The sequence below is a fragment of the Cardiocondyla obscurior genome, linkage group LG08, assembly GCF_019399895.1.
Source record: "Cardiocondyla obscurior isolate alpha-2009 linkage group LG08, Cobs3.1, whole genome shotgun sequence".
Classification (NCBI taxonomy): Eukaryota; Metazoa; Arthropoda; class Insecta; order Hymenoptera; family Formicidae; genus Cardiocondyla; species Cardiocondyla obscurior.
In genome coordinates this window covers 835,001-849,515 of record NC_091871.1, presented here as the reverse complement: position 1 = coordinate 849,515, position 14,515 = coordinate 835,001, and the positions used below count along the sequence as shown (strand labels likewise).

Below are 14,515 nucleotides of genomic sequence, written 5' to 3'. Positions count from 1 at the left end.
AACGGTACCCATAATCCATGGCCTTCAAACATATGCGTGCGATAAAACAAACGGTTGAACGAACGAACGAACGAACGAACGAACGAACGAGCAAACGAACAAATGTTCGCAGCTCGATTGTGCGGAGAGTAGAACCGGGGGTAAAGAGCGGGGACCTTCCCTGCCCAACAGAGATTCTAGGTAGCTTTGACCCGCCAATTCAGCATCACCCACACCGGCACTCAACCGCAAATCGAGTTCCGGTCGTAGGGTGGAATAAAATCGACCCCTGTCAACCTCGTCGGTCCTCCCTTCGGCAACCGGGGCAACCTTCGGACCCCCAATTCGCATGTGGCGAACTCAGTAAGACATTACTCGCGAGGGACACGTTTATCCCGGGAGCAGAAGCGAGAAAGGGTGAAAGAGAAAGGAAGGCGGAGAAAGAGCAGATAAAAGAAGAGAGCTCCGGTGGACTTTAATGGGTGTAGCAAAATGGAAGAGCCTGGCCGCGGGATAAACCGGGCCACGTTCGGGATTATCATTTCCGCAAAGGGAGCCGCGCGCGTTGATATTCTTTCCGGATCGCGATCGTAAAGTCCGTCGTTTTATACCGGCGGCCGAGGAGCGAAAGTAGCGCGGCCGGTAAGCTTCAACGATCTGCATTTGTATACATAGGATTTTAATACGCGCGCATTCTCGAAAAAAAAATTGAATCCCAGGAAGTCGCGCGCGAGACGATTTCGTATTTCGCCGGTCGACAAACCCGAGAATTTTTTATTACGATATGACGAACGAGGCGAAGCAGACAGGGGACGTATACGCGTGTACGTGTACGGCCGTGCCACGATGGTATTCCATCTTCAAACTCCGCGGAATTCCCTCGGCTCTCGGCGAACCGTAGCGTGAAAGCTGAAACTGGAAACTCGTCTCCTTCGACTCGCTGCTGTCTTTAATGCCCGCATACGGCTAAGGCCCGACACATTCGTCGGTAGGTAGGGCGAATTGTTGCGCGCGGGGGCTTCCGCCGGAGATGACGCGGATGCGTTCATCCCCGTCGTTATCGTTGTCTACTTTATTACGTGCAAGCAGCCTGCACGTGTCATGTATGCACACGTGTCGCCTCGCCGTACGTTGTACGTGAACGGAGTCGAGTCGTTCGTAGTTTCTACCCTTCGCGTATGCAGAAAGTTAATCCACGCCGGCTGATTTATGGACGAGCAGATATACTTGTCCACCCCTTTGCTGCCTTTGTGAGAGGTAACTTACGGGCGTTATTGTTACGCTAAGTGTTGCGAGAGCTTCCGCGCGCTCTCTCTCTCTCTCTCTCTCTCTCATTCTCGTGCCGCATCAGGAACGTCGAAAAGATCGGATTTACTATACTGTGCTTGCTTCGCCGGGGATAGCTCCTAATTTCTAGTAACCAGATACTCGAATGTAAACTCTTTTATTAGATATATCGTATAGGATCACGTCCATTAGGAGGATTAAAGACAAATATAGAACGGTGATCCAATCCGGCACGGTTTTCCTTGATTTAATACATACTTTCCTATCTAACGTGATTGTATTGAATCATTGATGCAATACCTACTGCAATAATAATGTTTTTTAACTATATTTCTTTCTTTCTTTCTTTTTTTTTTTTTTTTTTTTTTTTTTACAAAGAGCAAATCGTGAGCGTGATTGAGATTTTCGTAGAAATAATCGCGTGCTTAAGTGACCCGCGTAATTGGCACGATGTGTGAACACGGAGATGCTCTTTGCGTCTCTGATTGCGCGAGATCTCTCCTTGTTCAGAGTGCCTTTTTTAAATCTGTGCGTCGCGCTCAGCTAGGACGGACAGTTTATGTGATATTTTCCTACTTTTCTGCCGACAGTGCCGCCCGATATTCTAGACTACGACACCAGCACGGACATGGTGGTGATGGAGGGACGAAACGTGACTCTGCGTTGCGCCGCTACCGGCTCCCCGGCGCCCAACATTACCTGGCGGCGCGAGGACGGTCAGCAAATTCAACTCGGGAACGGGGAGGAAGGTAAGCTTTTAACGAGGAGCTGCCCGCGAACGAGCGTAATTCGCAGCCGGGCCGGCAATAAAGCCGGGAAAATTTCGCTGAATTAAGGCGGACTTCCTACGTCGCCGCCCTCCCTTCCGCTGCGACGGATGCCTCGTTAACGGCGAGAGCTAATCGAATACGACGAGCGAAAGACGCGGCATTTGATACTCGGACCAAGTGCACTCGGTGATCGCTCGCGATGCGGTCCTTTTCGGGATTGCGCTTTTACCCTCCGCTCTCCGCGACCCTCCCACCTCCTTTAAACGCTCTCCCCGGAATGTACCAAGTATTTTATGTGTCATTAGCTTCGCGTCGGACGATCGCGGAATTTCCGTGCTCCGCTTCGAAAGGCCACCGGTTTAGTTTCTCTCTCTCTCTCTCTCTCTCTCTCCCGGTCCTTTGCAAACTTTTTTCCATTATATTTCCCTCCGCTGTGTGCCCGCTTTTACTGATATTTCTGTTATGAGAACGTTGATTTCACGTTTGTTTCTTCCTCCTTTTTTTTTTTTTTTTCTTCTTTTGCGCGACGAGCTGTGAACTCGCATAACATGTAAGCACGGAGGTGGAACTTTGCTTATGAAGTTTGTAACTTTCATGGTTGACTTGCGAAAAACGATATATACGACGGCCTTTTCAAAGTAGTATAATTCAATTCGCCTGATAAACGCTTGAAAAAGCGCGGACGAGTTTTAAATATTTACCAATTTAGCGTCATAGATTATTTTTCGTCTCTGAAAGATAAATGAGGCCGCCCCGGGTTTCGGGAGATATCATCGGGCCGACCGGTTCGAATTGCTCGCAAATTCGAATTGCTCGAATCGAGTAAATATCCCTTGTACCGTCCCTAAACGTGGCGGCAACGCGCCAAAAGCCCGCTCCCGTTTATATCGCGCGCGTAGCACCGTGAAGAGACCGCCCGAAAAAAGATTTACGTTCGGGCTAAACTGCGCGAGTGCATTCGAGTCGTATCAAGCCCACTCGGGAGCGCAAACACCCCGCGTGGCAAGGCCAATAGGTTAGAGCGAGGTGATACGTTTGCAGAGACCGAGAGAAGATCTTCTATATTTGCATTGAAATTGGCAAACACAGCGAGCGCGCGATACGGCGACTCCGCAACGGCGTCGTCGTGCATGCACGGCGGCCGCTATGTACGAGCGCAAGGGGAGGCGATAAACAACCGGACCGACCTTAAACCGCGATTACACTATCCATAGTTGCGCTATTACGCCATTAATCCGATAAAGTGCGTCGTCGAGACGAAAAGAGACGGATCCGACTGCGATAGGTCGCTCCGGCTTATTCGTTCGGGACCTGGTTGCACCTGGTTGCCCTTCGATAAAATATTCCCGCGTAACAGTTTCTCGAATGTGTCACTGGAAACGCGAGGGACAAACGTTAACGGCGTTACGGAGAAAATAAGAATTCGGCTTTCGATAATGACGTGTATCTTAACGGCATTATGATCGTCCCCACGGGGTTATTGGATTATTTAGAGCTCCCGTACAGCACACGGTGTAATCTTGTTCTCGGCGGGTCGCGAACTCGAGCAAGTTAGCGTCATTAGCTTTTGATATCGTGTCGTATGGAAATGATCACGATTCCCGGTGCCACGTAGTCTTTTTCCCGGTGCCCTTTTGCTACTCTTACGTCCGCAAGGATTGTTGTGAAATATTGAGTTTCCAATCGACGCTTGAGCTCGGATATTTCGTTCAATTTAATTATGCCCAAGCGAAACGACGTGGGCAGTCTTCAACTTTTGGATAAATAAATTGAATTTGTCGCCGTGTAATGCAAATAGTCTGCAAGCATGGCATGTGTTGCCAAAGTTGACGGACTTTCTGTAAATTGCTATTTGAATTTCGAATGCTCGGATGGGAAAGATATACGAATCAATTTCAGTATCTCCTTCTAGTACTTCCATCCGCGTTCATTTTTAAATATTAAATTAATTGAGCATAATTATGCATTAAATATTTAGAGAATTTTATAATATGTCACATTATTTCCTGTTTCATTACCGGCTGTAGCGTTCATTGAATGCATTTTATGAGTAACGAGAATTTATGAGATACTCCTCCGTATAACAATTCCAGAAAATTTAACAGGATGTTTTATTTATTACCGCGCATTGTCGGTGCACTAGTATAATTTAAAATGCTTTATAGACGTTGCGCACATGCTCGAAGCAGCTCACAATCGAGTCTCCAGCTGCTGCATTATGCGGTCATTCGTCAAAACAGTTTGCACATTTTCCCGGTGCATTTTAGAGCGCGAAAGTGGTCCTTCTTCGCCGGCGATAATGGCTACATTGATAAAACGGTAAAAGTTGGCGTGCAGCTTCCGCTTCTCTGCCCACGATGCGAATCAGTGCCGGGCATTTTTCTCGCGGACGATATTTTTCATTTTTGCAAGCGTAATAATTGTAATAACTTGATGAAGGATTTGCATTCGTTTACATGCACAACACCCAAATGCGTTCAATCCGTTTTCAAATTGAAACGTATAAGCGATGGAACTTCGGCAACCAATTTCCGTCGCGTCGCGTCGCGTGCGACAGTCCTGACGTCAAAAAAGTTGCACGAATGTACTTGGTGAACTTTACTGAGGTGGACGAACACGTTTAAAAATATGACTCGGTAAAATTTCCAATGCAAAGTGTGGAAAAACGTTATCTCGGCGTTATTCGTGCCACTGATCGAATTAAATAGAATTGTGTCGGAATAACTTAACTGCTCCTCTTTTTTTTTTTTTTTTTTTTTCCTCTTTCTCCCTTTTTATTTAAACCGATATTTTTAATCCTTTATTTCCATACCTCTATGACATTATTGAAAATTAAAAACCAACTAAATAAAACGATGTGTTACGAAAGGTGAAACGATATTTTTTATCGGAACGTAATCCCGAAGATTTTCGGAAATTCTGCAGTTCCGCCCTGCCAGTGCTAATAAAAATATCGACGTCAAAGCGGCCCGTCGATCGGTCGTCACGCACTTTTCCCGTGCGCCGAACTGTCTATAGCTATAACTTTATCGAAATTCCCGGAAACCGTAACATCCCCGAGAATAAAAAACAAAAATTTGGCGAATTTCACTGAGGTCCGACGTTTCATGTTTCACGGAAAAAATCGATTGACACCAAAAGCATTCGATGTCACAGCGTAAAAGTTACATCTACCTCGATTTATCATCGATAACATCGATCATATTTCGCACGGAAATTCTCGTTGCAAACTTATTGATACCTTTCTAGCCTGCAGTTGTAATCCCTTTCATTCGGGGAAAATCTCCATCCTCTTTTGTTATTTACTGACAAATAAAATTTTTTTTTTTTTTTCTCTCTTTTTTCTGCGACAGGAATGAACGCACCTGCGATCAGGAATATTTTATTAAATAATCTTTGCATTACATTCAATAACGTAATATCATCACCTTATTAGAATCATTATATCACGTTGCTATTTAGATAATTAAATATCTACTTCCTACTTCCTACGCATATCTTATTGCTCTATTATTATATTAATTTTCATTAAAATAAACTTTTTCCAATTACAGTTGCGAGCGTGGATGGCTCGAGCTTCAATATTACAAAAGTGAACCGACTACATATGGGTTCCTATTTATGCATCGCATCCAATGGCGTGCCCCCTTCCGTCAGCAAAAGAATAATGCTCACTGTCCACTGTATGTATACGCTTTTCATCCTTTATACGTTTTATTTTAACAAAAATTTAGTTGACGTTTTAATATAAAATCGTATCTGCAATCGATTTCATTAAGGAAGCAAATTATTATCATAAAATATGAATAACTAGTTATTGCGCTAAAATGTCAAGTGCGTCGACAATTGATTCAAGTGCCAGAAATTTTGAAAAAGGTAAAGAAAATATAAAATAAACATGAGAAGGTGATACTCTGTATTCACAAAGATATAATGAAGAGTAATTCTTGAAAACAGTTATGCAAATAATCAAGTGTTGGTGAAAAAATAATGCCGGTATAAATTTGAAATTTAAAAAGTTGTGTACGCGACATCGTCACGCCGATTGTTGCAGTTCCACCGATGATCTGGGTACAGAATCAGCTGGTAGGCGCTCACGAGGGCCAAAAGTTGACCCTTGAATGTTACTCGGAAGCATTTCCAAAGTCCATTAATTATTGGACCAGAGATCAGGACAAGATCGTGCCGCAAGGTAAGGCGTCTCCGATAAATAATAATCCGCCTTGTCGTCGGATAAACTATGAAATCGATCCGGCATGCTTCTTTCAATTATTGTTACGAAACAACATTAGCCAAATTGTAACAAGTGCTTGCCACGCCGCGATGTTTCACTACACGCTGTTACAATCGAGCACAATAAGAGTTTGCCGCGGCAAAAGAGACTCCCTCTCTCTCTCTCTCTCTCTCTCTCGTCTCATGAAAGAATCATGTGACCCGGTAGAAAGTGGAATGACTTTACAATTTCGTTATATGCAACACGCACCTATCGCACTTTTTGATGATTCATGTATTAACTCGGAGAGAAAGGCGGAGAAAGAAAGAAAGAAAGAAAGAAAGAGAGAAGAGTAGAGCAGGACGAGAAGGAGAAAGAGAAAGAGAGATAATTACACCCCCCTTTCCTCGACTCGTATTCCTCGACGTAGGGTGCATTCACGAGGAAGGAAAATAACTGGTTGTAACGAACCCTCTGAATAATGAAAGCTTCATACCGAACGCATAAACACGCACACCGGCGAAGCGCGAGTATAAGCGTTTTCGCTCTGCTTTATGCGCCGCCTGTAAAAGGCGGCTTTAGTACTTTCCATCGATCTCTTTTCGGATCCGTATCTTTTTTCACGTATCACGGTTGTATACACCCTTGTGACTCTCGTCGAGCGCATTCAATCACCGGAGGAAGCTGCGCGGCAGCACTGCACTTTTACGGCGGAGAGCCGTTATTATTGTGTAGCATATATGTAGGTAGGTAGGTAGGTATACGCGACAGTCGCCGCGCGTTTATTGTTGGTACGTCCGACGGTCGAGAAGCGTAACGACGAATTAACCGTAATCGTTACAATTTTTTTTTTTTTTTTTTTCCTTTTTCTTTATGTCTCTTGTGTACATCTTGCAAGTTTATTCGCCGCTTGCGGCGTTAGTACGGGATAGTCGCGCATACCTATATTCCGCCGGCGAACATAATTATCCTGCGTTATTGCGGGAGTGTACGACGAAACGTGCTTATGGCCTTCCAGTTTTCATTTAAACAGCTGACAGAGATCTTCGGACGCGGGATTACGTGTTAACACGATCGGGGGTGGGGTCAAAACTCACATTGTGCGCAACATTATTGCGTTCGATACAGATGCAAATGCTAACCACGGCGGCGATGTAATAACGGCCGGCGCAGAAAAGGGCGATCCCGGTCGTGTTTGGCGTTCATATACATATACTCGTCGTGTCCTTAGCCTTCCTCATAAATGCCAGATAAAATTGTGTGTTATACCTTTAACGTGCTACCGGGATTCGCATGCATTATTCAGAGGCTAATTCCGGTCGAATAAACGACCCGAAAGAAGAGCCGCGCGAGATGTTCGCGCGCGCATACGCCGCTGATACTGCTTAAATAAATAAATCTAACGGTATTAAAAACTAGATTGCCCCTTGTAATCGCCATATTGCTTTCCCTCCCCCTCCATTCCGGCATTTATTTCCAAGATATACGGGGCCGGATCGACTGTAAATTAAAAGCGGGCCCCGTGTTTCTCCGTGAAAACTCATTTAAGGAATTAACTTCTAGATTAGATTCACGGATAAAATAGCATTAAAGGATTTTATTCATAGGAGAAATTTAAAGATATCTTTCTTTATGCAATGCCGGGCGCGCGCGCGCGCGCTGATCAATAGTAATGGGATTAATAGCATTAAAGCGAAATGGAGGATAGAAAGTTTTGATTAGGTAAAAATACCTTTGCGTACAAAAATTTACTTGCCCGCTTAATGAATTAAGTATGCGATATGAAAAGTGAAGGGATCTTTTTTTTCAGCGCTAGGAGGATGCGATTTTAATCAAGGGACGGCACTCGAAATAATTTAAAGACCCGCATTGATCTGCACCCGCGATACCGGGCCGGACAAATCGAGTAGAAACTTTAGAATCCATGGCGATTAAATCATTCCGAGCGAATACATTTTCGATATTTTAAGAGAATCAAATGGCGCGGCTGCTTCGTGTGTCCCTTTTTATGGGTACGTATTCGTTACAGGGTGGTGCACTTTGGCATGAACGGCCAGGGTTAGCCTCGGGGCGATGAAAGGCGTTTCTATACGAATTGCACGCCTGTGCACGTCCTGTGTTTTCTTTCATATCTTCGGTCAATTTCCATTTGCGTCTAATTGAAAGCATTCAAATAAACAGAACCGACGGAACGAACTGCGATTGTGAAAAATTTTTATCCCGCTCTCTTTTGACCGCTTCATGTCAGAAAGAGATTGCTCGTTCCGCATTTCTTCTCTTTTTTTACACGCGGCGAACGTGATCAAAGCTAATACCCGAGTGGAAATTTATCTAGCTAGTCTGACTTTGCAGCTAGTGATTAGATCGCGCAGATTAAATATATTTCTCAACTATCTTGAAAAAATTAAGGTGTCAATTGAGGAAAGAAAAACAAAATCTGTCTAGTATCGGTAGTATAGTTTTTGTCCGGAGTGTACCGTGTATCTAAATAGATGTCTAAACTTTTTTCACCGCGTACTTTGTTTACTGTTGTTGAGCTGACCATACGCAACTCTCGCTCGACTGCCGAATTCGCCGGGCAAGCCGGTTCTTGCCGTCCTCCACCCTGCGAAATTGAAAGTCCTTCTTGGAACGCGAAGGCCGCCGGCCGATGTAAACACACGCACATACTCACCCTACCGCGGCGGTCAGCGGGCCCGGCGACCAGCGGCAGTTCCGGGCAGTCAGTCGAGCGCGCGTTGGATAGGTTAACACCCGCAGTAGGAAAACGTCTAGCTTTTCTAGCTCGTTATTATGTAGCTAGTAATAGTGAGTGTTACATTTCTGACTCGGTGCTGGACACAGTTTTGCTAGACAGCCGCGAGATGAACCAGGAATTGGCTAGCTAATTATCAGGTAACAATTGAAATTAATTTCCACTCGGGTACGGACTGCTGACGTATCGTTGTTTCTGTCGTCAAGTTATTTTCCGCGAGATTACGATAAGAGACCGGGCATACGTCGGCGATTATGCGGCAGAAAGTGAGAAATATCGCGGGCGAAGGGGCATAGAATGCATGTACGAATGTGGCGTGACTAGAAAAATGATTGGAGGCGATTTCACGCGTTTTAACAAGACGTCCCGTGATCGATGCCGCGGCAGATAACGTCGAACTCGCCGTTCAGATCGGAAATAGTTCTTGGTGGCGACGTCAAACCCTAGTAGAAATACCGCGGTGCTTTAAAAGAGAAACGATTGGTCAATCAAACGAGAAAGTGAATCATTTGGCTTTATATATCTCTCTCTTACAATCAAATTGCGATCCGCGTACGTGCGTACAGAAAATGTCATTTTCAAATAAATCTCATTTTCGTTTACGATGAATTAAAAACCAACTAACGCGATATATATATATATATTTTTTTTTTTTTTTTTTTTTTTTTTTTTAATAAAATCCTTTTATTAAGCAGTTTAGTATTCGTAGCGCTATTTATACCAAAGTGGTTTCAATAAACCTACATTTTCTGGGAACTCAGCCTGAATAATTCAACTTTTACCGTATACAACCTGAATCGTCTCTAAATCATCTGCGCCAATAGCGCGTGCAATAGAAATGGAATTTTTCCCTGGGAAACAAACGGAGCCCGTACCGACAGGCATCGCCGAATTCTAACGTCAGAGAGCGAGCAATTTTTACAAAAGCATTTGTCACCTCAATAATTTTCTTTTACTTACGAAACGGCACGGAAGAGCAAGTTTCGCCTTCTTTTCTTTTTTTATTTTTTTTTTTTTTATTATTTTTTTAAGCACTCGCACAAGAGGACTTTATAGCAATTTGGTAGAGTTGTTAAAGAGAAGAAAAGTCGGCCGGCTCGAGTGGTATTAAAGGGCGTTATTTCGCTTTGCTCGTTATATTCACCAAATGTTAAACACTAACTCGCGGGACGATAAAATTGCAGTTTAAACAGTTTGCATAAATCCTTGGCGCGAGAGTTTGTTGGCGCAATCCAGAAATTTTCCGTTTTATCGAGCAGCAACCGATGGCGATTCAATACCTCGATCGAATATACGTGCGAGTCAATTCTGCGTTTCAAGATTGATATCCCCGCGGTAGACATTTTCGCATTTTTCCTTACAGTTTTCGCTTTTCAATGCCTCGAACGAGTTCCGCGCTCGTCTATATTCCCATTCGAGACGCCGGAAATCATCTTTGAATTCGAGGGTACAATTTGAAATTGTCGCCCACCGAGAGAGCCAGGCGATTTCTATGCCCCGCATTTGCCCGCGTGACGTAGCTCGCATAATCAATCCCAAACATCTAAGATCCCGCGTTTTATCGGAACGGCCGGCAAATCGTCTTCCCTGCTGATCGGCGCCGTAATAAATGGCGTTCGATTTCGGGTCGGAAACGGGCCGTTTAGATCGACAGTCTTCTACGAATTTCCGTGGCGGTCGAAGGTAACGTCACAATAGTTCAATCAGGATGGAAGATGGTAGCACCTTTACTTCGCGACTATTTCGGTATTCGACACGCGACGGTCTTAACGTGCTTTCGGTTTCGAGCGGCGCCCGTTCGACGGTGCTTCCGGTTCTCGGGCCGAGAAGAGAAGATTCCAAACGGCGTACCCCGGGTGGTGTCGCGTGAAAAAAAAAAAAAAAACAACTTGAGGTCCGAAATGCAAAACGGAACGATAAAAGAGATACAATCGACCTGAACGTACTTTCGATTCGCCTCAGAATAGACTTGGAACGGATAATGCGTTTTCCGTGATCGCGAATATTGATATTCACGCTATTACGGTCCGTTTGTTAATATCTGACGAGAATCGTAAATCGGCAAATTGCATGTAGAGGTGGAAGATAATAAAAAAAAAACAGATACCTGCAAAATTATCGAGTAATTGCTACGCGGGGCATCATTTCAATAAAAAAAAAAAAAAAAAATCATTAACGATATTCTATCTGTTGTTAAATTCACGAACCTTCCTCCTCTCTCTTTCTCTGTCGATGAAAGCAATTTAAAATGTACAGTTGCATTTATTTCCGAACGACTGACAAATGGGCAATAATTATCCAACTTTGAAGAAAATCGTTCCCTACGATATCCCATCAATCTTTCCCTACGATATAAAGAAATTTAATTATGTGCGACGAAAAACGCACGTGTTTTGTTGCATTGCTGCTTAAACTTTCATGGCAGTCTTCCAGACGGCGAATCTAAAAACCCACGTCTGTAGAATCAATCATGAAACGAGAGAAAAAGTTTTATGAGAGAGACACACAGGGGTGACGTCCAAATAGATCGGTCTCCTCCTTCCTGTATTTATTAAATCGCCCGGCCGACTTCTACGTCAGGAAATAATTAGGAAACAGGCCTCTTTGTTAAATTCCGGCTTTCTCGTCCGGCCGCGGCTGCTGCCATTGTTCGCAAGGCGCATTGCGAGTCAGTCGTTTCTATGAGATTTTTTTTCTCGTATTGTCACTACGCCGACTCCGACCCATATACCGTGGATGCGCGAAGAACAGACGGTTATTTAAAAGCCCTCGATTACCGCCGCATATTCCGATAAAAATACCCGCGATCCGGTCGTACGCGTACTTCTATTTTCAAGCTCCGCCCGAAAGAGTAAATCACGTCGGGGAATGACAGGTTACCCCGGGGCAAACGTGACTGACAGCACATGACAGAAAAGCGAATATTTTTTTTTGTTTTTTCTCTTTTTTTTCTTTTTTCTTTTTTTGTAAATTCTTTTTTATTTTGATATGCGCTCTCGCGTCCGGTTGATTTAAGCGTGATTTTTTTCTGGAATTTCGACAAAGGGCGCGGGTATAATATCTTACGCGCGCATATCATTTCGGTTTATTTTATTTTATTTTATTTTATTTTATTTTGGAGAGAGCTGATTTAATTCGATCGACGTAATCCAATGCGACCACCGCGGACAAATTCATCATTTACTTTAACGATAATAAAAGAAAAAAAAAAAATAATAATAATAAAAAAACGAATGGAGCTACGCCAACACATTACTGACGGGATTGCGATTTGTTGCAGGAGGAAAATACGATCCGGTGCTGAAAGATAACGCGTACAAAATACATATGAAGCTGACGATAAACTCCGTCAGCCCGGCGGATTACGGCTCGTATAAATGTGTATCCAGGAACTCACTGGGCGACACTGACGGCAGCATTAAAGTCTATCGTAAGTATAATTATGGCATCTCGGCTCTAAAAATTATTATTTCTTTTTTTTTTTTTTTTTCTTTCCCCATTGCTCTACCTTCGCTGCAGCGTGCATTAACGATTCCCGTAATAACTTGTTGTCTGGCTGAACTAATACGCGGGAGAATCCGCGAAATAAATTCTAAAAAAATTGCATTGTTTCCCGTTACACGAGATACTTGGCGGAAACGGGCCACTCGGATTCGACAAAGTAACGCCGTGGCTCGCTCACGTAGGGCGCCCTGGCTGCAGCTTATTAAGCAGCAGCTGTGTTAAAATAGTTGGAATTTTTCTACCGAGATAGCAACTGAAATCCGGCGCAAGGCAGGCCAGGCCTTATATTCTTAAAAGCGCTCGCGCTTATGAATAAAACAATATTTCGCAAAAATATTCCGACGGCTGCCGAGGGGACGCCTCCGATTTGGAATCACGGGCGAAAGTTCCCGGGCGTCTCGCTGTACTTTAGCTCGTGAGTAATATACGGCGGGTGTGCGAATCGTTCCTATCCTAAAAATGAAGGTGAGACCCCGAGACGCGCACCTCGCGACTCGTTGAAATTGTTTACACTCCGTAAAGTGAAAGATAACAAGGAGTTAGAACCTCCTCGAGTTAGGGCAATGTGTAAACAAAGTCGCGAGCAAGAAAGTGCGACTCGGAAAGACTATCCGCGTTATTGCTCGCCTCGTTATTTCTTAGCTACAGCCGCCGGGCCCTTTCAAACCGCCCTTTCGAAGATCTCGCGACTCGAGAGATTCTTCAGTTCACGCTTTAGACATTTGACGTCACTTTGAAGTGCACGGATGCAGCGTCGTTTCAATAATACTGAACGCTGTTATTTACTTTTCAGCATTATCGAGCTCCAATTCCAACAGCACCAAGTATAAAGGTTAGTAGCATTTTCTACTTAAGCAGTTGGTCAAAAGAACAATTCCTCTCTCCCATTTTTTTTCTCGTGCAAGAACTAACGCTTTGAGCGGCAAAAACGATTTTGACGTACGGAAATTCATAATGCGCTATAATATAGCAAATTTATTTAAAAAAAAAAAAAAGATAATATTTCGTTAACAGAACCACGTATTTTGCATTAATGAGGGGAAAGCTTTTCGAATGTAAAGAGATGAAGGGACTCGCGACTTAATTTCGAAATTGCTTTATGAATTTCAATGGAATCGTGAACGAAACTGAGAGATACTAAGCCATTAATTAATTAACCGCTTTATTTCAATTTCGTTCCACGAAATATAAATCGATCGGCGGCTGCCCTTACTGCTCGTTTTGTATCGAGAGGTACTTTTTGAATGATGAAGCGTAGTGTACTTGTGGCGGACGAACGGGTCGCTGATTAATTAGATCGAGTAGCCAGTTTGCGCGATCGAATCCGCGCATCGTACGCTCTGTTAGAGCCGAACCAAAGGAACAAATACGTTTTTTTTTTACATTGTCTTGAACATTGCGCTCGTGCAGAATGTTTTTGATAAAAGAGACTAGCCAAGTATTTGACGTGAATTTATCTTTCTTTCAAATCTGCTATTAAACAGATAAAGATAGATAAAAATCAAAGAAGAAGCACTTATTTATTTATACGTCATCAATATCAAGTTTAAAGGATAAAAATATACTTTTTGAAAGTTTTAGAGCGAAATTGTCTCTGTACCAAAAACTGTTTTACTGCATCAAACATTATTTTAGAGAAAGTTAATTTGGTCATAGTGTATTTTACTTGTAAAATTCGCGACTAGATATGCATAAAAAAAAATGTTTTTCTTCTTATCTTGATACCTGATTCTGTGTTTCAAGCGGAAACAAGTAGAATACTTAAATGTCTCTTGTTAGTAGCATTACTTAGTATTTATCGTGCACTTGAAATGCATTCTTTCGTAAACCCATTTTAATGAAGTGAATATAAGTATCGTATTTTTCATCTTTAAAAATCCATTACCCGCAACGTTGAAACGTAAAAATAATCATAAAAAAAGAAAAAATATAAATAAATAAAAACGTTTTGCCGAAGATAATGTAACAACAGCAGTCGCGGCGCGGGCGGTTGCTTATTATTTTCCT

At 43.2% G+C, this 14,515-nt stretch overlaps 1 protein-coding gene across 4 annotated transcripts in view; it reads left to right on the top strand.

Moving 5' to 3' along the window:
* The window catches only part of LOC139105245 (neurotrimin), a 170,247-nt gene that overhangs the window by 147,166 nt on the left and 8,566 nt on the right, over positions 1–14,515 (top strand). For all 4 annotated transcript variants that reach the window (XM_070661250.1, XM_070661252.1, XM_070661251.1 and 1 more), the window contains 5 exons: positions 1,857–2,015; positions 5,591–5,719; positions 6,091–6,228; positions 12,285–12,434; positions 13,302–13,340. In XM_070661250.1, the coding sequence (XP_070517351.1) occupies positions 1,857–2,015; positions 5,591–5,719; positions 6,091–6,228; positions 12,285–12,434; positions 13,302–13,340 (615 nt within the window). The remainder of the gene's footprint in view (positions 1–1,856; positions 2,016–5,590; positions 5,720–6,090; positions 6,229–12,284; positions 12,435–13,301; positions 13,341–14,515) is intronic.